Below are 24,416 nucleotides of genomic sequence, written 5' to 3'. Positions count from 1 at the left end.
ATTATAACGTAAATTAATTCTAGTACTGTAAACACTTGAGGGGTTTCTTTTAACAGAAACACTGATAAAAGAAAAAGAAATGCCTACAATTAGTAAGCAGCTTTTTTTCTAAAAAAAGGTGATTTTATTGAGTTTTAATATACAGCTTTAATATGTTAGGGTAATCATACAAGATCTCTCTTGTGTTCAATTTACACATTACAATACAGACGTGAGCTAAAAATCTTTTGTTTTAATGTACAAAAGGAATCCAATGTTGTCCACTAGCAGCTTTGAACTTGGCAAGAAAGGTTCTAAAGACTTTTAAGTGCAGTAACAACCATACAGAATACAAAATGCATATAAGGACTTTTCGCCAAGGCATATAAACATTTGAAAACAAATGGTGCCTGCTCCACAGGGCAGACAACTAGCAAATTAAAAAGTCACTGACCAATGTTCCAGAGAAGGAGGAGCATTACCCTGTGTAACAGGTCTTATAAAATGGCCTAAGAATATCTGTATCATAGAATTTGTACTGATCAGAAAAAAGGTCTGAAAAGAAACGGTAGGCAAGGAACTGAACAATCAAAAAATGACATAGTAATATAAAATATTTCCATCACTATTTAAATGCCAAATTAATCAAGCAATAGTAAAAAAAAACAACCAAAAAACAAACCAAAAAACCAAAGCTCTTCTGTTTAAAATAACAGCACTGTTTCTGCTTATTTTCAAAGATTTTTTTTCTTATGAACACACTATATACTTGATTGTTTCTTTCATAAAGAGCAATGTGTCCATTTGGTCTGTCACTTCAGTGAAGCTGATATACAATCAGCCCATCATGTCTCACCTTTGACACATTTTAATGCTTTTCTCCCCTTACGTTTGTACTCCGGTGCCTTCTCTTCTCAAGTTAAATACTTTTCTTCCTTTTCTTTATACAGTGCAGGGTATATGGGCTTTAGGTACAGAGATTTTCCTCTACTCCAGTTCACTGTCTAGTTCTGAGTTCAGTGGTGTGCAGTAGTTTGGCTTGTCTGAAGGTACATATCCTGGGAGACACAAACACTTGTAGGAACCTTCCGTGTTAATGCATTTGGCATTCTTGCAGAGAGACATCCTGTTGTTCAGCTCATTGCACTCATTTACATCTGCAAAAAGAGGACATCAAAAGACACTTACTTAAGTCTGGTGCACAGGTAAAACTCGCTTATTTCCAGCATTGTCAGAGTAGAACATGTTGCATGAATACACTGCAAACTTTTATTTTCAGTTCAGATCAGGTGGAATTAGGCTGCGTCAAAAGCTGTAACAGATGTGTTCGGAAGAGGTAGAAGTTATTATAGGAAATCAATAGTGTATTAAATGACCTTAAACTGTTGAATTACAAAGTCCAAATTCAGCCTAAGCTGCAAACCAAAAATTTAATAACTTACAGGCTTTTACCTGATGACTGAAAAGTGGCTTCTAAGAAAGACGCTCCAAGTTCTTAGTATAATATCTGTATTTTAAAAACATCAATACTTCAGGAGCTGTTGGTGTTGTCAACTAAATAGTTGTGAGCAGCAAACTGCCTGCACTCAATATTGTGCAGCATTGGCCTGCAATACACTGGAGCTACATCTTTTCTTGCTAAGGAGGCCAGCCTGCCATGAAGTCCTAAAGGTGACAAGGTACAGCTGGGGGACCTCAGTATAGACCTTAAACTGGAATACCCATGCACAGTCTCTACTTGGCTTCTACACTGAAGGGTGTTTTGCTTCATCTTCTCACTGACACTTGCTGTTCTCATGTTTTGTGTTAATCTAAGAGAATCGTTAGGTGTCTTGGCTAGTAGCTGTGCAGATATACTAGTGTGAGAGAGAGGAATAGTTGATTCTGCTGACTGTTGAAATCAGTGAGAAGCAGGGGCTGAACCCCACTAAGTGTTTATCTGCATATTTAGGTGATTCAACTGCTCTCAAAATCTGCTCCTAGAATTACTGTTCTACTCTTGGATCCACTTCCATCTTGTTAGCTCACTAAAGCCTTTGAAAAACATTTGTTCCATTATATTAGTGTGAAATTATTGATATACGTTTAAGCTTCATTACACAAATGTGTGTCTGCTCATTCTAGGCTCTTAATTGAACGCAGCTGTAATGACAAGATGAACTGAGGAACACCAACATAGTTAACAACATTCAGTGGCCTTTGCAGTAAATCAAAGTTGGCATCTTTAATACAATTCAGGTGATCATCTCTAACCCCTTTGTTCCAGACTAACAGGAAGAGATGAAGTAATATGCCGTCCTCACCAACACAAGTCATTTTGGCCATGTCCAGGTGATAACCGTCAAAGCAGTCACAGGTGTAGCCTTCCTGGACTCTTACACATCGGCCATTTTCACATCCATTCAGAATACCACATTCCTCTGCTTGTAACTCCTCAAAGCTGTTCAGAAAACCTGGGTGGAGAAAGAATTCCAAACAAGTAAGTTACAGAGCTGTTGAATCGGTGTACTCAAATGTATAGTGAGAGTCTGAAATTCTCTCAGAAGTTTGCTGGAATGTGACTTGACTTTGCAGAAAATAGGTCAGCTTTAGCAGATCTGGAACATCTGGAATTTTACATGCACTAGAAAAGTTATGTGATATATTTCAAGATGAAAACTGAATAGCTTTGTGAGCTCTAAAGTTTTTTTAATTTGTGTTAAAAAATTCTGTGGTGTTTTTTTTTTTGTAAAGGAAACTGCATAATTTAACAGTATATTTTTTTAAAGGATAAATCAGTGTTTTCTAAATACTACTTTTATTTGAATTGTTATGTGCGTCAACTTTACGGAAGCAAAGGTAAGAAGTGATAGCGCAGTTTGGGGTAGAAGTTCCTTAAAATAGTATTCTGGAAAATAAGGTGTGCGTGTGTGGCGGGGGAAGAGGATGCATTTTAATTCATCTAGAAGAAAACATAATAAAAAAATATCTTAGCTGCCTTATAGGAAAGTAAGAAGAAATCAGAGACTGTTTTCCTGTTGTGGTTTTGGTTAACAACCCTTTGGCTTGTACTTCAGCAACCGGTGCCAGTACAAATACCCATAATCTACCAACTGCTCCTTGTCATAATTCTAGAAGGTGAGTAGTCAAAGCTAAAGGGTTGTCTTTGTATTCAGTGGTTTGTACAATGCTTTTGTGCTCCCGATCTTAGGGCTTTTTTGACAGTTGCGCTTTTATGTATACGGAAGAGTTATTTGACCTTTTTACATGTTCTGAGATTCTCTCTAGGACTGAATTGCGCCTGTTAGTCCTGCACAAGTATTTTCACTAGCTTTCTATTTGAGTAGCAGTGATGTAACAGGACTGCAGATGGCAGCCCATCACATCAAAAAGACTTTTGAGGAAAAAGCTGAGAACATTTGAGAGCTGTATTTACCAGCATAATGAATATAGAGAATAGAAGTGGAGGGGAAATTCCGTTGTGTGGAATGGAATAGGATAAGTCTCATCTGCCCCACAACATATAATTAATATAGCAGCTCTACAGAGAAACCATTTGTTTATCTATAACCTTTTTACTGATTTATGTTGCAACAGTTGTGATACGTAGGTTTGCAAAGCTACCTAGGAATATTAATTTCTCCCTTGTGCTTGTTCTCTTCTCTGTTTATGTTTACATCATCCTGTCTTGGTTCCTACTCTGCCCTTTCTGTATCATCCTCCATTTAACTTCTGTACTCTCATTTCCACTCCCCCTCGCTTTGACAACATACATCGCTTCTATCCTGGATTCTTCTCTAGCATGGTGGGATCCTTAGTAAGAATTGTGCTGGTTAGTCACACACTGAATAAATTCTGGGCACACTGAACTCAATGAGACACAAGTACTTGCTGACATACGCCACATCTTAAGAACATACATAATACCTAGGATGTACACAAGTGTACATTAAATGGGAAACATTACAATCTTTTCCACAAACCTAGTAAATCACATCTCAGTGCAATAGTACTGAGGATACTGAGCAGACTGTCATGGTGTGTGGGAACAACATAGTAAGAAACCTGACCAAGTTTCATTATGTTCTCAGGTCCTCTAATAGAGCTCACAAAGGGCTTGCAAGGGTCCTATAAGGTGTAGAACTTTGCTAATTTAGAAAACAAACAGTGCCAAGAAAGGGAAAGGTCTCCTCCCATAATACACAGATATTTTTTTAAATAAAGGCATCATTTATTTGACATATAGTATATGTGTGTACACAGACATATGTACAGACATATAGACATATATTTTCTCTACCTTTCTCTCATAAATACAGTATGTTGTAATTTTAACTAGCAAAACCCAAAATGTTTATCAGTCACAGCAAGTTCTACTTCACAAAATAATCTAGTTCAAAACAGTTGGATGGGATCTGGGTTGTAATTCTGTACGTGTATTTGCCATAAAAAAAAAAAAGGCGAGCTTCCTAGGCTTTCCATTGTGTTTAATTGAAATGTCACACAGACAAAAACTACCAAACATGAATACTCCGTACTGTTCAATTAAAATCACCTGGGTAAGACATTTTACAATTCTGTGTAGAGATAAGTTCATTTCTATTTAGCATCTAAATGAACTTCTAACCTGATTTGCATAGATCTGTGTAAATGTATGAAGTGCCATGTGCACAAGAAGTGCACATCACCCTTCTAATAGTGTGCTGTAATCTTCCTGCCTTGTTTTGACCTGTTACTGTTACTTCAAAAATAACTCCTTGTACTGGAGAAGCACTTTGGGAAAGAGCACAGTGGCAACTTGTAGGCCGTATGTATAAAGCACAGAAAGTTACCAGTTCCTTCTGATACCTCCAATTTTCTTCTCTAAAACTGTGACAAAATATACTGAACCTGTACAGAGTGGTTGATTTTGAAGAAGATGCTGAGAGCTGTAAGCACTCCTCTCCCCCAAGTCTTATCAGTGAGCTGGGCCAGACCCACAAAGAACCCTGGTATTCCTCAAGTACAACTGAGATGCTGTATACAATCCCTCACACCCTGCTTGGCAAGCCATTCCATCAAGCCTGAAGGCTATATGCATGCATAGTCTCTGACCATACTGTGCTGTACATTTTCTCTGCTGAGAATGACTTGCATCCTCTCCCTTTCCCCTATATAAATTCTGCTGGAAAAATCATGGAAAGCTGGCGTGAAGGGATTTTTTTTTTTTTTTCTTTTAAATGGAAGAAATCTGTCCCATGCTCCAAAGGAAAATCAATTTGTGAGAAGGAAAGCTGGCAGTCCTTTCAACCTTTAGCTGTAAATCTGTTGGTAAATACAAATCTAGTACACTTGGCACAAACTATTTCACTATATTAAAAATCAATATTGTACTCTGAGCCCAGCTGGACTCTTATACAACACTGGCTCTCGAACCAGAACACCTGACTGAAAGCTAGTGTCATAGGAATTACAAAAACACAAGTAGTCCACAATTACTCAGAAGCAAACAGAAGAATGAAGCCAGCTACAGGGAAATAATCCAAGTTACAACCCTCATTTCAAGTATTTTACATAACAGAGAAACTTGCTTACGGTCTTCAACGAAATATGGATTAGTTTCTGGAGTGTAGTGCTCCTCAAAGTCAACCAAAGCATCTTGTCCATATGGCCGTCGAGATCCTGGAACAGGAATGTTGCACAGCTGGGCATAATCCTCTAAGGGGGGAAAGAAAATAGGATATAAACCTAATCACACTTGTAACACAGGCTGCATTACATTAGTCCCAGTGAGCTGTGGTTCATATTAGCTGGAAATAAACTTATCTTCCTAGAAACACTATAAATCTGCAATTTCCACAAAGCATTCTCTGTTCAAGAAGAATGTAATTAAAATGTTAATGAGCCAAATACAGATTATTAAGTCATAATAGGGATAACACCAGGGATCGATTTGAGTCAATAACAAAAAGTTATGAGTCAGGTTCTATCTGGCCTGCATGGGAAGCAAGAGCAGAGGGATGCTGTGTATCCCACTGCCAATGCACCCCTCTCCAGGGCCATCTATGGTTACACTCATTCTGGTGGAACAAAGGCTATCCCAGACCATGGCGACTGATAGAAGAAGCCACCTCAAAGACAGCAAAGGGGAGCAATCAGGGCCATATTTCTGGCACTGTCAGCCAACCTGCAGAAATCACAAAATGAAAAATCCTTCTAAAATAGCCCATGCTCATTCGCAAACTGTATCTTCACACCACAGGCTTAAGAACAAGTGCTGTTCAAAGTCTCCTTGGCTGTGCACCTCCAAGGGCAAGGGGAGATGAACAGGAAAAATAGTTATGCTCTGATTTTCTGCCTCTCCAATAGCTAGACTACACAAGTTGAAGTAGACAAAAGCAACTCTTCATTTTAGGTGTCAGAGCCCATATCTGAAATGCTGATGCAGAGTTTGATTTTTTAATCTGATTTATTGTGTCAGCTCTGTTGCCATTACAATTTACTAAAATATATACAAGACAATTTATTTGAAAACAGAAACATTGTTAAAAAACAGCAATCCAGGTGCTCCTTCAGTGTTGCTACAGACTATTTAGCATCTGTTTCTGTGAAGATTGCCTGGTGTTCTGAGAATCAGGCAGAGTAAGGACGGGAAAGAAAACCACCAAAAGAGAGAGAGGAAAAAAAGCCCTAAGCAGATACAAGATCCAAGAATTGCAGATGGTTACAGAGCCAGAAACCTCATGCTGTGTAGAACTGTCCCAGACAGCAAACAGTTGGATAAATCCAGACTGCCTTTAGACAGCGCAGAGCACAGCCCTGCTTGCTGCCCAGCACAGTTATTTTATTTTCACAGGTAGTATCTCCTCTACCCGGAACAATTTTATTTTGTACTGAAAACAACAAAGTGTTGAAGAAGTGTGTTTGAATTCTGTGGTCAACAACTTGGCTCTTTGAGAGCATAAAGACTGTACGGTACAGGCAAAGCTTGTCTGTGCACATCCAGAACTGTCATGGGTACCAGCCCAAGACTGCAGAATGAACTCCCCAGAAAGCTTACAAATCATTGTGTGACCCCCTTCTGCTGCAAGCTCAAGGTGATTTCCTCCAATGTGCATCCTCCAGAATACATGTATATACAGTAACAATTACATTCAAACAACCCTCTCCTTTCCTAGATGGAAAAGTACATTGCTCAAGAGAGACATCTCATGGCACATGAAACAAAGCCAGCATGAGAAAATAAATGGCATACAGCAAATGTTGCATACATTCCTTAAAAGCGCAGCTTCCCACTGAGATACTACAATAATGACCATAGTTTTAGAAGCTGTCATAGGACCAGAAACACCCTATTCTTCCTTCCTTATCTATCCCAGATAACATCCACATATGGGGACAGCGAGGTTACCACCTCAGACTGATTCCTTCATTGATATGTACACAGAGAAAAGCTGTGCAGAAGTTTAAAAGCACTTTCTCACAGATGCACACAAATGTTCTTGGCAAAGGAAATCTAAACTCTACTGCAAAATACTAATTCATCTGGCCTGTGCGGAAGAAACTACCATACAAAAGCAGTGAACAGCAAGGGGACAAGGCAAGCAGGTCTGAGGGATCACTACTTCTGCACAAATGTGATCTGATGGAAAGGACTGGACAGAACCTGGACTTTGGCTTCTTAGATTACTCACCACTAATTTTACATTTAGTGATACCAGTAGTAGAAGCAATGGTTTTCTTCTGAAAGGTGCAGTCAGAACATTTGAAAATCCATAGACATGGAGCTCTCATATACATGGGTTTGGTAGTTTGAAGATTGTGCAAGACTGTTTTATATTGTATGTTTGCCAATGCAAAGTTGGTTATTATCTAAAGAAGAATAAAGAAATGTTGACAATAGAAACCTGTTTCCTGCCACACTGGTCCCTCGCCAGTCCAGTTCTGGATGTCTGCATTTTTAGGTCTCATTATAAGTAAATTAGTGACTACAGAATGATTAAGAGCGTTTTATGGCATACTGTGAACTTGGTATTTGTTACAAGGAGTTGTGACTATATCAAAGTCTTCTACAAGGCTATACATACAAATGTAATAATCTATTAACCGCTAAGTCTATTATGCTTAATTAACCATTTGTTAATACTAGGATTTTAATAATAGATACATTATGTATATATATAGCTTTAACACAAAAGATGACAGAGCATTTATATAGTCTTAAGTCACTTTAGAATGCATACACCTATCCTCCTTATATATAATTTATATAATTGTTTTGATATATACTGTGATAATTTGGAATTACCTATAATACTCTCTTAATATTGCACATTCTATTTAGTTGTCCAATAGTGTAGACCTTATCTCTTGTCTTTTCTAATGTGTTGGTTTAGTTACCAGGTGCTCAGGTGATAAACCCAAGGAAAGCAACAGCAACCCACCTAAGAAACCAACAGTAGAAATTCAGGACCAGTAACAATGGCAAGTTATCTGTGCCACCTTACTGAGCTTGTTTTCCCGCCCCCCCCGGAAAGAAAAAGGTGGATAGAGAGGAAAGTACAAGGACTGAAAGGTATCCAGGGGCGGCCACATTCTGGAAAGGTCATGAGAACCAGCATTTTGAAATGAGGTAAACTAGAGACTTGGATGCCCAAGAAAAATGAACCCATCAGAGTCTCCCCTCTGGAGGAAAGAACAAGTTACAACAAGACAGATGCGTATGTACAGTTTCTGTTGTTTTAAACTTTTCCCCTTGCTATGCTATGTTCCTACAGTTCAAATTAAAAATACCATAATTCAGGCCACTGTGCTGTGTGCTGGTCATAGTTTTCCAGGGAAGGGAACTAAATGAACAGAATGTAAGATTTGTGGGTAAAAGCGTGACTGGCACACAGGGAGTTGCAGCAAGTATACAAATAAGGGAACAGCGTGATGTCGGCCTAGGGAGATGACAGTGGGAGACTTAGACCAAGAAGGCAGTAAGGGTGCAGAAAATAAGGGAAGATGTGTAACTACCCCTGAATGACAAAAACATTTAGTTGTCATAGAAATTCATGCTCACTTTCAAAGTAATCTTTCATGTAAAGTAAAAAAACCAACCAGCTAATTTTCTGTAATTCACAATCAATGATACAACCTTTTTCTGTAGGGATTTATTTTCTCTGCTTGCTCATCTGCTGGCTGTGATCAGGGCAATACAACTGCAGTTCAAAAGGAAAAAAAGACTTGTGTTTTTAATATACATTGCTTCATGTGTTTCTAAGTTTTCCTCATAAATTGCAAATGAAGCATTGAGGCAGCTTGTTGTATAACTTAGGATAGCTACTATAAAAGGAAGCTGATGTATGCTTCCAAAAATGTAAAGGACATTTTTTAAGTCGGATGTGTGCATATAAAACAAGTGTGTTAGGGGATTACAGCCAGATGCACATGTGTACTGGCACAGACGTTAGCCATAATTGGTGATGAAAGCTAGGCTGGGAGAGACAATGCGACATAAATTGGATGGACTGACTGGCTTTTAGGTGCTTGTTAGCACAACTGCAGCCGTGCAAATGTGCATCTAATTTTCATATACAGTTGTAACTGTGCAAGCCTGTGTGGGCCTTACTTGTACCTGGAGGCCTAAAAGTCCTAAATTCTCTAGTCAGAAAAAATCTTCCATATTTCATGTATTTAAAGCAAAACATATAAAAATGCTTTTCCTGACATAACCATGAAACAACTGCACCACAGCCAATCCTAGCTCCTGTCCATAAAGCAAGCTTTTCTGTTCCAGCTCCCCAGAATTGTCACTATCACACACACAAAAAAAGAGCCAAAGGTATCAACACCAAGGCAGTTCCTTCGAATTACTTAAGATTGCAACAGTTTTACCATGGAAGAAATCACTCGAGAGAATGACAAAGCCAGGAAAGCATTTATTACATGTAATATATGTCCCTTTACAACCAGAGGTTCTGGACATCAGTCTGAATTGGTTACGTTTATGCTCGCTCAGGAGATTGCATCATCTGTGAACCAAAGCTGTGCTCTATGTTTATTTAGATTGTGCCATTTAACAATTTAAATTATTTCATTGACTTCTTCCATTAACAAATGCTGAGGTTTGTGGTAGACAGCATTCACATATATTCTACAACTTTGGGTGCTAAAGAAGAAGGGAATGGTACCAGTCTTAAAGGGTTTTTTTCACAAGTTATAAAGGATATGAATATCCTCACATGGAGATACTCTAAATGAAATGGCTAAGGAAGAGCTCAGTGGATGTAAAGCTCTTGTTAGAATTTAAGCAATTGCCTTTTTTTTGATTTCAAAACCTCTCAGTAGTCATCTTTTGTTCCTCAACTAATGCTGCTCAAATTTCCTTAAACAATCTTCTTTCTCCTACCACTTGAGGTAGATTGTTAGAAGTTGTAGTAAGAGTTAGTTTTTTTCTGCCACAACTTTGCAAATGGCTTTTTGACTCCTTGCTGACTCCCCTATATACTTGGAATGTGAGGTTCCATGAGGAAAACCCTTCCAAGGCTATTTTGCATGTCTCTTCTAAACTTCGGAAAAAACACTGAAAATCTTCAACAACAGAAATGGAAGCAGCCAAAAATCTGCACAACCGAGCATAAGACTTTGAATATTCAAGGCACAATCACTAATATTTTTAGCCCAAAAGATAATCAGTTTGTCCAGAGTCCTTACAAGAAAGGAAGGAGGCACAATGCCATCCTAAATGGAAAGACAAACAATGGTTTCCAGAAAGGAATCCAGTGCCTCCCTGCTGATCTTTACTATTTCAAAAGAGGACAGATGGAAACTCATCCTTTACACACATCACTATTCACTGTACTTCCAGATCTTCATGAGCGACATTACCCAGAACTTGAAGGGAACACCATGTTCTTGTAATACAGAAACTCAGCCCAGAACTAACTCATCATATTTACAAAGGATACAAAGCAACAAAATCGCAATCCAGTCTGTTCTGCCAGAAAGGGTAGAATTCAAAACCTACATGTAGACATCTCCAAGGGTCTGCACCTGAAATAGTCATCCAGTGTCCATTTTTAGTTCATGGAAAGATATAACCACTTTTAGGACATCATCTCATACTGAAGTAGATGTCTAGAACAAGTCAGAAGGAATCTAATGCTCAGGGTGTCTATTTCTCTGCCCTGATGGAAGGGGAAACTGGTAGGACCAGCACGGACACGGGTTTCTGTATAAAAAAAACCCCAATGTGAAACTGGCCAAGAGAAATCCCCCAGATGATTCCCGTTACCCACTACCCTCAGTGTTCTCCTAGTCTGGGCTTTGCAAATGCCAAGATGGAGACAAAGAGAAACTTCAAGCACAACATAAATCTTCTGCAGTTCTTTATGTGACTCCAAGTCTCACAGAACATCTGTAACATGTACTGACTGAAGTTCTACCATTGACCTTTCTGCAGAACTTCTAAACATAAAGTGGTTCCATAAAACCCCCCAAACTACTAGAATTTAAAACTTACAATAAAAAAAAAGGTATGTATAAGGTTACACAAATAAGCAAGCTGATAAACTGAATGCTGATGTCCTTTACAGTTGCCTAAGAAGGTGTTTGTGACATTATCTTAGTAGACAAACTACCACCAAGTTCCTAGTTATAGGTGTAGCAATATACCCCCACCCACAGTAAGCAGTTAGTAAAACATTTGTTAAAACTGCAGAGTCCCAGTCCTACCTTCCCCCCTTTTTCTGTATTAAAATGTCTCCAGGCAGCCAGCTACAGAAGGAGAAAGCACCCTCCTTAAAAGGCTGGCATATCATTAGTTCAGGGGCGCGTAAGTCCACTTCTGTAGCATCCTAAGGTGTTCCCAAAGCAAGGGTGGTACGGCACTGCACCAACAAACTCCAAGATCATTTTACAAATATAAAAATAGGCAGTTTCCCTAACTTAAATGCTGATTCCAGCACACCAACTTGCTCAACATTTTCTAGCTGTTACTTCTATCTCCTCCCTTCCAATTTCCTGTACCCTGTAACAATACACCTTGTCTAAAATCCACTCCAGTCCCATAAGGGTCTCACAGGAGTTTCTGGAGGCTCAGCAGGTTTATAATTCAGGTGCTACATGTGTTCAGGTTAACGTGAGGTGTATATGGCCTTATTTTAGATTCCAGAATTTTTTAGTCTTGGCCAGTTGCTCTGTTTCCTGGCATGGATGACCCAGCTGCTAAACCCATTGGTGCCTGTCCTGCTGCCAGTTACTAGAGCACAGACTCTGGATGGAGACAGTTAGGTCTTAGGGCACTAACAAAAAATTGACCAAGGAAGGAGAACTTCTGAAGGTAGGTCATCCAACAGATTTCTGTGTGTGTGTGTGCAATGAAAAAAGGAAGTTTTGTTTTTCTTATCTAAAACAAAAGTATCCAATTTTCTAATTTTCCTCAATTGGTCAATTATTACAGGTTGCAAATGGCAAACCTCAAATAACAGAGATTTCTTAAGGATCATTACTAAACATTCTTTGGGCAAGTACAGCCTAACACTACAATGAGCCCAGAGAAAATACGTTACAGTAGTTCACATTTTGGTATTGGATGCAATGTGTGAAAGCCTTTATCTGTAATACGAAGATACCATAAGATCATATTATTAGAACCAATGTAATTGAAAGTAATCTGTCTTTGCTTCCTTCGTTTAATGACAAGAAGGTCTGCCTCACAGAATTGTTTGTACAAGTGAGATGTACTCAATCACTTCACTACAGTTCATGTTTGCAGTATTTTGATCAGGACTTTGAACTAGTATTTTGAGTTTGCTCCTTAATGTTGTCATCAAAATACTTACCAGTCTTACTGTTGTTAAGATGTTGCTGTTCAGCTGCAATACTTCAACAACCGCTACTTATTTTTGTCTTGAGCTTTAAATGCTTAGTGTCGTTTTCAGCAGGGTTTGTTTGATCAAGTACCCATTAGTAGTTTTTAGAAATCGTAGCAACTATGTAAATTTTATATTCATGCTGGTGAAAGACTGGGTTTCTTTTTCATTTGTATGAATAAATTCTTATAGAAGTTCTCGCTTTTCCCACTGGTTTTATGCTGGATGCTACTCAAACAGGACATTTAAATCTTGTCAGCTTTCAAGACAAGCCAGGACACGGAAGTTAGAGGTTATCTTTATTAAAGTGTATATTTGTTTTAGGAGGGACTTGCAAATGTATCACTTCCAGTAGTAAGCCTGTACTTCCTTCTTTCCAAGTGCAGCATCTAGATCCTCAAAGACAAGGGGAGTATAAACAAGGTAAAAGGAAACCATAGAACAGTAAATGATCCCTTCTATGATCCAACCCATATCACGGTGAAAGTCTTCTGGTGATAACACTTTTCACATCCCCAAGTCTTCTGTAACATGTGTTACAAATCTTCAGAATGCCCCTAACTTGGGAAATAAGCAAACAGCTTCAGTAGTAAATCTGGCCAACACAATACACAAGTATTTAAAAATGGAGAAATTCCAGGTTCCCCAGCCAGGACTTGAACCTGTGACCTGCTGGCCCAGAGGTGTGAAAGCACTCTCTTGAGCCAATGATATCACGTTAAGTGCTACAAACTGAAGATATGTCAAATGAATCATTTATTCAGTGCAGTCAGCTTTAAATTTTTCTTGGTAAATGTTCCTGAAAACAGAGAAAGGCTTCCAGGTTGCTGTGTGGGTGTGTGCCTATGTGTGCAAGGACAAATGAGCATATACCACCTCCACTGAGAAAATAAACTTGTATGTTTGTTCTGACGTAATAAAGATTCAATATGCTTTTAATTTTTTTAACTATGTCCCAATCTATAAGGATGATTTAAAGTATTTGAGATCAAAGTATGCCTTGTAGTTTCAGTTAAAGCAGATGCTTTTCAATGCATATTAAACTTCACATAAAAAATATCTTACGTCTGGAGGGAGGAAGATTTTATGACCCAACATAACGCTCTTCAGCTTTGACTGAGGGTCATCCAAGTGATGTCTAGCATGTTACCCATCAGGAACCTCCTTGTCATTTTTTTAACGTATTTCTCAAGTTTCTTGAGAGAGTTAGTTGGGATCTGCACCTCACTGTTCTTGCAGGATTGCTGCTCCAGAATCCTGTGATCCTAATGGTCAAAATCTATGTAATTTCAAGCCTAAATATGTTCAGACTGAACTTGTTCCAATTTTTTCCTAACATCAGCACTGTTGTTTACTTTAAATCTTGTGGGAATCCCCCATGATTGTGCTGTAGCGGAGAGTCTTACCATTTGCAGCCTTTGTTCTGCATCTAGGCTTGCCTTCTTACATCTTCCCTTTTAAGTCAGGTCCTCCATTCCCTGACCAGCTTGGGACTCTTTCTCTGTTCCTTTTCAGATTTATCCTGCTTTAAATGTCACTCACTAGAAATCTTCAGAAGCAACTCTTGTACTTCCCTGAACTATCTCTACCAGGAACAGCTTTCCTTGCTTTTCTCTGGATTGCATGCTTGCATGACACAGACAGGTCACTGTCAGCACGAGATGAACTTTGTACAAAGAAAAACTCCTTTATCCTGCTCTGTCTTTCCACCTGAGGAGCTCCAGGTCATAGCAACAATTCTTGGTATTAGCTATTGCCCTGTATTTTATTTACTATTACATCTCATTCCATTGTACTTGTTATTCTAGCAGGTGTAGTAATTCAGTACCTGGGAATGTCCTTCTATAAGATTTGTTCCAACAAAGACATTTCAGAGATTTCCATATCTTATAAAGCAAAATGCTGCCATGCCCTGTTTTTCTTCTTCAGTCTCTTTCTGGGGTAAGCATCAGCCAGCAGTTACTCCAGCCAACATCATCAAAATCAGGCACTTTTTTCAGTTGCTGCACTTCCAAAGCAAATTCAAACAAGTAAAGATATATAAGAACAGGTTCAGGGACCTTGCAAGTGAATTACAAGAACATAAAATCCAAGCACACACAAGCAACCACATTAATGCTTCACTGAGCTTCTCTATGTAGTTTTAACTCCAGGGTTCTTGCTACAGGTAAAACATGTCCTGCTGTAGCCACAACATTATGGTTAGAGTGACGCAGGCCCAAGTAAAAAATCCAGGTGTGATCAGAATAAAACACTTTACTAATGTAGCATGGCATTCCTACATGGAAAACCATGTTACTGAAAGACACATTTGTAGTAAGAAAGCTGCATCCAAACTAGAACTTGGAATAGTTTATATGGGGGGAAGAAGTTAGTGTAGTACCAGACTGTGTACACCAGGGCTAATGTATCTCAGGCACAGCATGACAAATACCTGTGCAGCTTCCACTGGTCTCTTCTCAAGTCCACAGTCCCCTGAAATAAGCCTGTGTGTCATGACAGCATCTCTCTCTACATCCATTTAGCTTTTGTAGTCACCACAAGAAGCAGCTTCTACCTGAAATGTCTTGGAACAATGTCTAATTTCTAAAGGTGTAAACAAAATACAATCTTTTAAAGATAGGACTGTCAGTCAATTTTCTTTGACATCAAGTTATACTCCCTGGAAATTCTTCAGTCTTTATGGTACTCAGTTCCCCTTATCTATCTTGAATTGCTCATCTATACATTTTGTAATATCTGAGCATATAGCCATACAATAACAACTCATTCTTTGATATGTTTAGTGAGTCTAAACCACGACTTACCAGACCCTTATCAAGCAAACACATCTAATTGCAGCCAGCTTGGCAGAAAATTGCACTAAAAAATGCATCTGAATGTATAATACCAGCAGGAAAAATCCCAAACAGTTATGTGACCTGCTCATTATCGTGTGTGTGTGCGCACACGAACTGCACCTCTGTTGTCATAGATGGTTAAGGAATTCTGCTATCCTTAAAATGCCCTCCCCTGTTTCCACTGAGGTTCTAAACTGTCAGTCACTGATTGTTCCCCCTGAAGGAAACAGGTCCTCTAAATGCCAAAAAATAAAAGCAGCTACATTTGCAAAATTGACTGTAATGATTTCCCCTTAATTAATTAGAAAAATTTTGATTGTTCTTGAATGGTTAGGGTTTTTTTTTGTTTCTTATGTTATTAGCCCAAGTATTAAACTGGATGCAAGGGATTAAACTGATTAAGTATTTCAGATTTCATTCCAACAATTGACACATGTGTTTCCTTACCTGACTCTTTCATAGGACACAACGCGCACTGCATGCCCCAGGCTTCCCCGTATAGGCAACAGCACTCAGTGTACGTAGTCTGCTTTCCAACCAGAGGTCGACTACAAACAAAATCATCGCTTAGATGCTGCCAGCAAAGGTCCTGGTAGACTTCAGTTTCTTCAGTTTGTTCTGATGGAGAAGACAGCATTAGATCATTATCACAGCACTGTTACTTAAAAATGATACTGGCATAATGCAGGATTTTCTAAACTTAGATTAGAAGAATAACCTAGCTTTGCAGACTTTGCTGAAAACAAATTTAAGCTTAGAAGTCATGACCATTTTTAAGTGCCTGAGGTGGCTCATCCCTTAAGTGTTCAGCTTTGCAAAAATCTTAAAAGGTTCTGATTTGGCATTGTTAGGCCAGTTTAAAGGCACATTGGGTTGGACACCCAAGAAATAAAACTTCCTAAATCAGTAGTCATTGCTGAACGCTTCACACTGACTCTGCTCTCATGGAAGTTAAGAGATCTTGACAAAAACCAATGTTAGGACAGAGGTGACTATTTGGGGAACTCCATCCACAGAATGAATCTTTAAAAGTTATTTTACTTTTCTTACATTGCCATCAGTGGCCTCTGAAAGAACTTTGACAGCTAGGGCCGAGCTGAACAAAAATTTGACATGGGCTCAACAGGAGACTGGACAAATACTTGGAAGAGAGTCCCATTAACCGAACAGACAAACTTCATCAGGCTCAGGAAATCCCCTGAGCTGAAAATAGCTGGAGGCTGGGAGAGTGCTGGGGAGGGTGAGTAACAAGTATTGTTTATCTGCTCTTCTGGTCCCCAGTCATCCACTTAAAGCTATTGTTAGAGACAGAATGCTGCTGTGAACTACTGTCACATTCTTATGAACTTTAACAAAAACATGCACTTTTGTCAAAGCTGGAATATTTCAGAGGCATACTAGATCTCAGAAGGAACAATTCCTAGTCCTAGCAATCTCTGATCACTGCTGATCGGAGGGAGGGAACTGTAAACTTAATCTTCCACTTGGAATATAAAAACCTCAGCACAATTGTTTTGTAAAGACATCTGCAAGGTTTTGATTTTGCTCCAACATAGAGTGCAAAATAAGCATTGTCAGAAACCAAGGTTCTGTTTTGTCTGTGCATATGTATTTACTGCATTTTTACATGATGCACTGGTGCATGGGTGAATACAGAATTGAAACCTAGCTCAAGAGTAAAACAGTGAGTTCTGAAAGTGCAAAGTTTATCGACATTTAGATAACTGTTCTACTAAGAACTTGCCAGAACATGCAGTGAAGAGCAAAAGTGGGTCTCTGCAACCAACTCCAAATTCTGCTGGCAGCAAAGGACCCAGCCTGTCCCCTCCTCATCTCTGTTAGGGAGGACATTGCCAGTAGTGATACAAGGCTTGAGCACTAAGTGCTGGGTGAGAAGATTATTGCTGTGTCAGCCCCAATGTCGCATGACAGAACACCCTTTGGGCCCTTGCATTGCCTTCACATCCTAGATGAACCCAAAGGACAATGCTGCTCGTGGTTTGTTTAACTGAAGACTGAACAACAGAAATGCTGTGGTTCTTTCACAGTTTCAGGCAAGAGGATGACCACATAGTCCTCAAAAGTATCAGTGACTAAAGCAGGCATTCAGTCTGTATTCCCATTTCTTTTCACAGAAGCATCTTAGGAAAATTAATTGCAAGTTGCAGGGACCAGAGGTTTGGATTTATGGCTATATAGTGCCAATACTAATCAAACCCATTGTCACATTTCTTTCAGAGATGTGTGTGGCATAGACAATGCTGTGCAGACTGCATAACGCTCTGGATTTCCAAGATGTTTCTAAGAATCTCATAATATTTAACATTTTTTTCTGACATCAGTGTCTACTGAAATTAACATACAAAAACCTTGCTTTAACAGTGACGCTGCAGCCAACAGCTTGAAAATATAAGCTTGATGTACCCTCGGTATTACAATTGAAAGCACAGATACAATTTCAGCTATTTCTTCCTATATCCTGTTATTCCTGTTTTTATTCCTTGCTTTGTTAGAAGCAGCTACTTACTCCAACCTGAATCTCCAGAGGTAGCCCACAACCACACCCCAGCCTTAGTGAGACAGCCAGCAGGCTATGCTTCATTACCTACACGGTGGATGAGGCAGATGCAGAGCTGGCGAATCAGGGGGCTGAAGACTCCCCAGCCCAAGCCTAATCTCATTAATGCTTCCAGCAATCTCCTGTCTACACTGGGGAAGTGGAGCCCTGTGGAGTCCTACATCACGATGCCTTCTAGATCAACAGATGATGGTCCAAGCATTGCCTTCCAGAATCCTCCAAAAGAGCAGGCTCATCCAAGCATGACCCAGCCTAAGCTTACTGGGGTCTGTAGCCATGTCAGCACCACCTCCTAGAGGTGTACTCACTTCAGTAATACGTATAATGGATCATACCACTTGAATCTGCTGGTCTGATGCATCGCTTTTCTGTTGCGTCCAGAACCATTGGGTGTGTACAGAAACAGTTGTAAGATCCTTCTGTGTTAATGCACTGGCCATCAATACAGCTGTTTGGGTCCTGACATTCATCCGTGTCTTTAAAATGGAAGGAAATGTATCAAGGAGAGCCAGCACAAAGTAGTCGCATTGTGTTAATCCATGTTTATATTTTCCTATATTAGGAGCAGATTTCCCTGCATGACTTCTGTTAATTACCACAAATACCAACTGCTGGCAGCAAAATCCTGCCTGCGCCCATGGAGAAGGACAGACAGATCAGCAGGATGCTGATCTCTAATCCTCAAGTACCAGGGAGCATCTGGAAGAGGAGTCTCGCTGTGGGGGTTGGAGTGCCAGCTGTACCCTGCATCCAGCACAGCTGCAGCTGCTTCCCATGTTCCTATCCTTTTAGGGCAGTACCAGCAGGCATTAGATGCGGGCATACTCTCTGAGATTCTTCATGAGCTGGTCAGGAGAAGGGATCACCTTACCTAGCCACAGTAGTTCTATTCCTTAGTTTTTCTTGTAGAGAAAAAGCAGAAATCTAGCTCAAAGGGAAGAGCAGGCCATTTTACTTCTGATAAATTACATTAAATCAGCAACAATCCACCCTTTGTAAAGAACAATCATAGAATCCCAAGGTGAAAGGGTCTCTTACTGCGGTTGCAAAAATTACTTCCTTTCATTATGCTATTCTGCATATTATACATGGTTTTCTGCTTACAAAGCAAAAGCCAGGTCCATGGTTATGAGTAATTTTCAGCTGAGTACCAGAACCAAAGGAGTACAAGGTTGTGCAGACTAAACCAGCCTTATCAATGACCTGAACTGTAATTTCACAGTGTATTCACTCCTTCTGGAAAATACCTGTCCTTAAAAAAAAAATAGCTGCGTTAATTTGATTTATTATAGTAAAACCAGTGCACTTCCCAAATGAAAGGTAAGCTTCAACGTACAGGCTTTCACTGCTCGCCCCATACACAAAGACCAGAAGGCTAAGCTGTACCATGGCAGAGCGAAGCAGCAGTGCACTTACAAGGAGGGAGCCCCCTCCAGTCACTTTGTGCTGCCTGTGTAGAGGCTGGTACCAGCTCTACACTACACACTGAAAGGAGAATGAAGGGCTGTTTTGGAGATGCAGACTCCTGGGAGCCTTTTTGTGAAAAAGGCAGCAAATAAAGCAAACCCTGCTCTACGTGCCCATCACCATGTCGGCCAGAATCACTGTGCAGCCAAGCAGAAGGGAAGGGAAATGACCCAATGCCTCTTAAAAAGCTGCTACAGGAGTTTGGAGGCCCAGTGTTCCTCCCCTTGCTCGGAATACTGCACTTCTGATGGGAGTCCTGCTGTATGAGTCTGCTTGTTTTGCCCATCTGCATACCATTATAGTGACAAGACCACTTCAAATAAACTTACCAAAGCACTGGAGCTTAACAGGGTCATAGTATGTGCCTTGTTTGCAGTAGCACTCGTAACCTGGCTGTGTATTCAAACAGAAGCCATTTTTACAGATTTCTTGTCCAAAGAGTTGGCATTCGTCAGCATCTGGGGAGAACACATTAAAGGCTGTGTTACCGTAATTGTTATGAGGCCACGCAGAGCAGCAAGATGGAATAAAGCCTTTACACTTCTCTGTTCAAGCAAGCTTTGCTTTAAACAGAGGACCCCAGGAGCACAGATATCCACAGGGGAAAAAAACAGATGGTGTGGAAGAGACTACGGTGTGCTTGTAACCAGAATGGGAAAGGGAAAACTGGTAGACCATGACTTTCCCTTTCCATTGTCAGAGTAAGTCTTGTGGCACACAGAGACTGGAAGAATCTGCAGCCCCCTTTCCTTTCCTTTGGTATCACATTGCTCTTAGCTCCAGGGGAAACATGAAGAATATGGCCTGTATTTTCCAGTATAACTTGCTTTACCTAAGGGATTCCCACCATGGATTTAATTTCATCACACCATCTAATTACAAAACTTACTAAGCAGTTACGCTTATGTATGAACTTTGTGTCTGCTCTCCTCTCTCCATACAGTTTGGTGACTGCTGTACATGGCAGGGAACCTTCATATCCACACTGCTTGTGATTTCATTTTTCGAAGCTACATGCACAACTTCTGTGGAGACTTCCCACTACGTAGGAACAATTGTGTCCGTTGCTAAATTTAAGCCTGCAACTACTTACAGACCTAGTGACAGCTGACAAAAAGAATCTACCACACTCTCAAATGAGGCTAAACATTTTCAAGGAGATTTCTTCAAAAATATATGCCGGGTCACATACAGCTTTTCACATATGTACACATTTTTCCTCAGTCTTGTATTTGTTGCTGTCAGAATTCTATGCACTTCCTTTTTTCCAAATGGACTTTTCCTTTGCTAGACCTACCTAGAATAGTCTGTTAAAGCTAGGCTGGTATTAAAAATGGCAATAAAAAGCACAATGTAAAGCAGGTGATTCTCCCTTCAATATCAATTGTCTTAATCCACTGTCTTATTTATAGATTTACTCTGGGGCAACACAGATTTTAGCCCAAAGCTGTCATTTCCAGCTGTACAGCAGTTTTAAAGGTGCCTTATTCAAATGCTTACTTTTTCCAGAAGACCTGAAAGGGCTACAAAACTATTTATTTTTACAGCTACTGTTCCAGCCACTGAGTGGCTTCAAACATTAAATATTTTAAGTTTGACTGTTTAGCACCAAGAACAATGCAAAGATTAACAATATACACATCAGTCTTTTTCCTATGGAACATGGATTTGTGTCGGGGAAAAATGGGAAGGCCTGGGAGTAGAATCAAGGAAAGCTAGCTGAGTACATTCATTTCTGACAGATAAGTCCAATTAAAAAAGCAGGAGTTGCTCCTACAAAAGCAACAGGAACATACGAGTTAGTGTAACTGAGAAAGATCACATTACTAGAAGTACTTATCCATTTATTGTTTGTCCTTTGTGCCACTCCTAAGGTTATTACAAAATAAACTTACTGAAAACAGAAGAAGTCTTATTATGGCAAGGATTTGTGAAAGATATTTCCTGATGAGCTATTTCCACACTGCAATATTCATGGCAGCTAGAGATATTATCAACCCTGAGGTAGCACAACAAAACCAAGGGAGTTTTTCTGAGGCACATTTGGCCATACTGTACACAAAGCATGTCCGAAATCTACATCGCAAAAATACACAGAAATCGAGATCTGCAAAAACAGACAACACAATCCCTGAACAAAAATACCCTCAGAGAGTGTTATGTCCTTTAAGATGGGCTCTGTGACAGTGTTATGACTTGTCTAGATGTAAACTGCGTCTGTCCAACACTGGTCCCTGCCACCACCAGTCTCGGGTCTGGATCCATCCCATGGGACTTCGTTCTTTTTTCCAAGTTGGTGGACAAAGAAACACCTTCAGAGAGTGGAGGTCTTATGTGAATTACCCCATTTAAATGCCCACGTTACTCTAACGAATCTGGATATTAAGTCCCTTGTAACCTTTAGTTTTTTTCCACATCCCATGCGCTTTACAGGTACAAAGAAACACCTGCTGAGGATAACACAAAAATATGCATAGGGCAAAGAACTGAACTCAACCATGGTCTACTCACTAACTGGACAGGAGAATCGACCTAGTAGTGTCCTACTCAGTGAGGAAGGGTATTTTGAAGAAGTACACCTAACAACTGTTAGGAAAAAATCCAAGATCTTTCAAGTCCCACCAATTTTTGTCATCTCTCAGAATCTGGTCTGACAGATTAGTGATTTAGCTAGAAGCAACTCTGACAAATGCTCATCAACCATGTGATACTATGCCTCTGCTAAGGTCTTTAGAAAATAGTAAATTTTACTACATTTTTATGTGATATGAACACACAGTACTTTCTCCATTTAGTTGGTGATTTGTAAAACAACAATTCCAATAGGAATATATGAAATGTGTGCTTTTCTAAAGATCCTGTAGCTGCTGTGTAATCCAAAGAGAATACTTTGACTTCATTTTAGCTAACACAAATACAGGGTGTTTATGCCAAGAAAAATTAATCTCAGAAATTATTAATATTTATGGCTTCTTATCAAACTTGGAAAGGAATTTTGCTGATCTCACTCTTACTTCTCAGTGATGCCAACTCCCTCCCACCCACATCCACCAACTACTTCTATCACTCATACTTTACAATCTTCTGTTCAATAATTACTTCATGAAGCAATGAAAATACCATTGCTGGACTTGATTCAGTTTTTATATTCATTCTCACCTGTAGGTCTAATGTTTAACAGAACTTCTCTTCTCTTTTCCAACTCCCCATGCATTTATTTACAAATTTAAGGTGGCTTTGTGTTTCCTATGTAAATGAGTATTTGAGGTTTGTGGTCTCAGCACCTACTCTCACAGTATATAGCACTTAATTAAACCAGAATATTACAGAGACATTCTTAACAATCTGTCAAACGATGATTTTTAGTAATGTTTCATCTCACAAGCTGTTTTTATCACCTAATAAAATTTGCATTAGTATGTTTACATTGCTGGCTCACATTTCTAGTCAATCAACTACCAGAACTTCTGAAATAATTAAACTTAATACAAGTCAGCACTGACCTTTGTAATTCTGAGCAAGAAGCCCGTAAGATGATTCTCCAGAGGGAATGAAACCTTTTCCTTCAGGACACAAATCAGTAAATTCAGCTAGGAGAGAAAGAAATCAAAAAATTACGTCGTTAAAGAAAAGTTACGTACGTGTGTGTTACATATGTGTTTCAGGGTATTTTGAGAAATCTGAGGTGACGTTTTGCCTTACTCACATCCATCAGGCAATCACACACACCTTTAGCTAAATGGGGGTGCTAACACTACAGCCCGGCTTTCCCCTGCTCTCAATTTGCAGAGCTAGCTTTGAAAAACCCAGCTAGGGTGCTCACAGCATCACAGAGCTCCACACAAACTCATTTCTCTTGCTCCTTGGCAGGAGAACATAGTCCTTACTGGGTTTCGTGGCTCACTGTAGTTATAACAATACCGGTAGCCAAATTATCTTTAAAGCTAGCATGGACCTCTACGAGCCATACTGCAAGCGCCATCTAGACATACCCCAGCTGAGATACAAACCCCTGTCCACATTTTTCAGTCCTTATACAGCAAAAACACTAATTGACTGCAACAGGAGAACATGGTGTGGATTAGAGAGGGAAATTATTTCAAGTGGCTTGGAGACCATACAGAACCAAATAAACCTATCCAAGCAGAGAGACTCTTTTTGTAGCACATTTCATTTCAGTTTTGCTGATTCTAAAGTAGTTAAAACAGGAATTAAACATGATACATTTGTGTGAAAAGTAATCTTTAGTGTTTAATCTCAGAAAGTTTACACATGTTCTCTCTTATGTGATTTCTTCCAGCCAGATTCTGAATTTCAGCCATCACTGTTTATGTTTCAAGTACTGTTTTCAATATTTGTGACAAATATCATATGGCTATGTTTTTCTAATTCAATATTTAGAGGTTAAACAACAGTCTGCAGACAACATGATTAACTGAATTGTTCAGTAAGTAGCAAATGTAAAACTAATGTCACAATATATATCAGTAATTCGTAGTGCTGTAGAAAAAACATTACAAATAGCTGCAGACTCAAAAACACTGTACTGCTTACCTTTGTTTTCCGGCTTGTGGGAAAAATCTAACATGTTACTGTAGCAACTGGAAAAAGCTTCTGTGAGAATCCATCTTTGTTTAAAATCAGTTGGAGATAATGCCGTTCAGTAACAGGCTGTTTTTATCCCTAGGGTAACTGCAGTGAAGCCAATGGATTTACACCAGGTATGAATTATTCCTG

The 24,416-nt window shown here is 39.4% G+C and overlaps 1 protein-coding gene and 1 long non-coding RNA gene across 12 annotated transcripts in view; one reads left to right on the top strand and one right to left on the bottom strand.

Annotated features, from left to right (window-relative positions):
• The window catches only part of LOC129737304 (uncharacterized), a 34,851-nt gene extending 26,387 nt beyond the window's left edge, over positions 1-8,464 (top strand). Inside the window, exons 3-4 of the long non-coding RNA XR_008735016.1 lie at positions 2,964-3,096; positions 8,334-8,464. This is a non-coding gene — a long non-coding RNA (uncharacterized LOC129737304). The remainder of the gene's footprint in view (positions 1-2,963; positions 3,097-8,333) is intronic.
• Positions 104-24,416, bottom strand: part of LTBP1 (latent transforming growth factor beta binding protein 1) — a 216,759-nt gene continuing 192,446 nt past the window's right edge. For 8 of the 11 annotated variants that reach the window (XM_055726094.1, XM_055726086.1, XM_055726087.1 and 5 more), the window contains 7 exons: positions 23,183-23,269; positions 20,009-20,137; positions 18,548-18,688; positions 16,082-16,252; positions 5,533-5,655; positions 2,283-2,432; positions 104-1,136 (listed from right to left, as the gene is read on the bottom strand). In XM_055726094.1, the coding sequence (XP_055582069.1) occupies positions 967-1,136; positions 2,283-2,432; positions 5,533-5,655; positions 16,082-16,252; positions 18,548-18,688; positions 20,009-20,137; positions 23,183-23,269 (971 nt within the window). In that variant the 3' untranslated portion in view covers positions 104-966. The remainder of the gene's footprint in view (positions 1,137-2,282; positions 2,433-5,532; positions 5,656-16,081; positions 16,253-18,547; positions 18,689-20,008; positions 20,138-23,182; positions 23,270-24,416) is intronic. The other 3 variants (XM_055726088.1, XM_055726089.1, XM_055726093.1) reach the window with 1 other exon arrangement.

This window comes from Falco cherrug, chromosome 13, assembly GCF_023634085.1.
Source record: "Falco cherrug isolate bFalChe1 chromosome 13, bFalChe1.pri, whole genome shotgun sequence".
In the NCBI taxonomy this organism is placed as follows: Eukaryota; Metazoa; Chordata; class Aves; order Falconiformes; family Falconidae; genus Falco; species Falco cherrug.
This window is presented reverse-complemented; position numbering and strand designations above follow the sequence as displayed.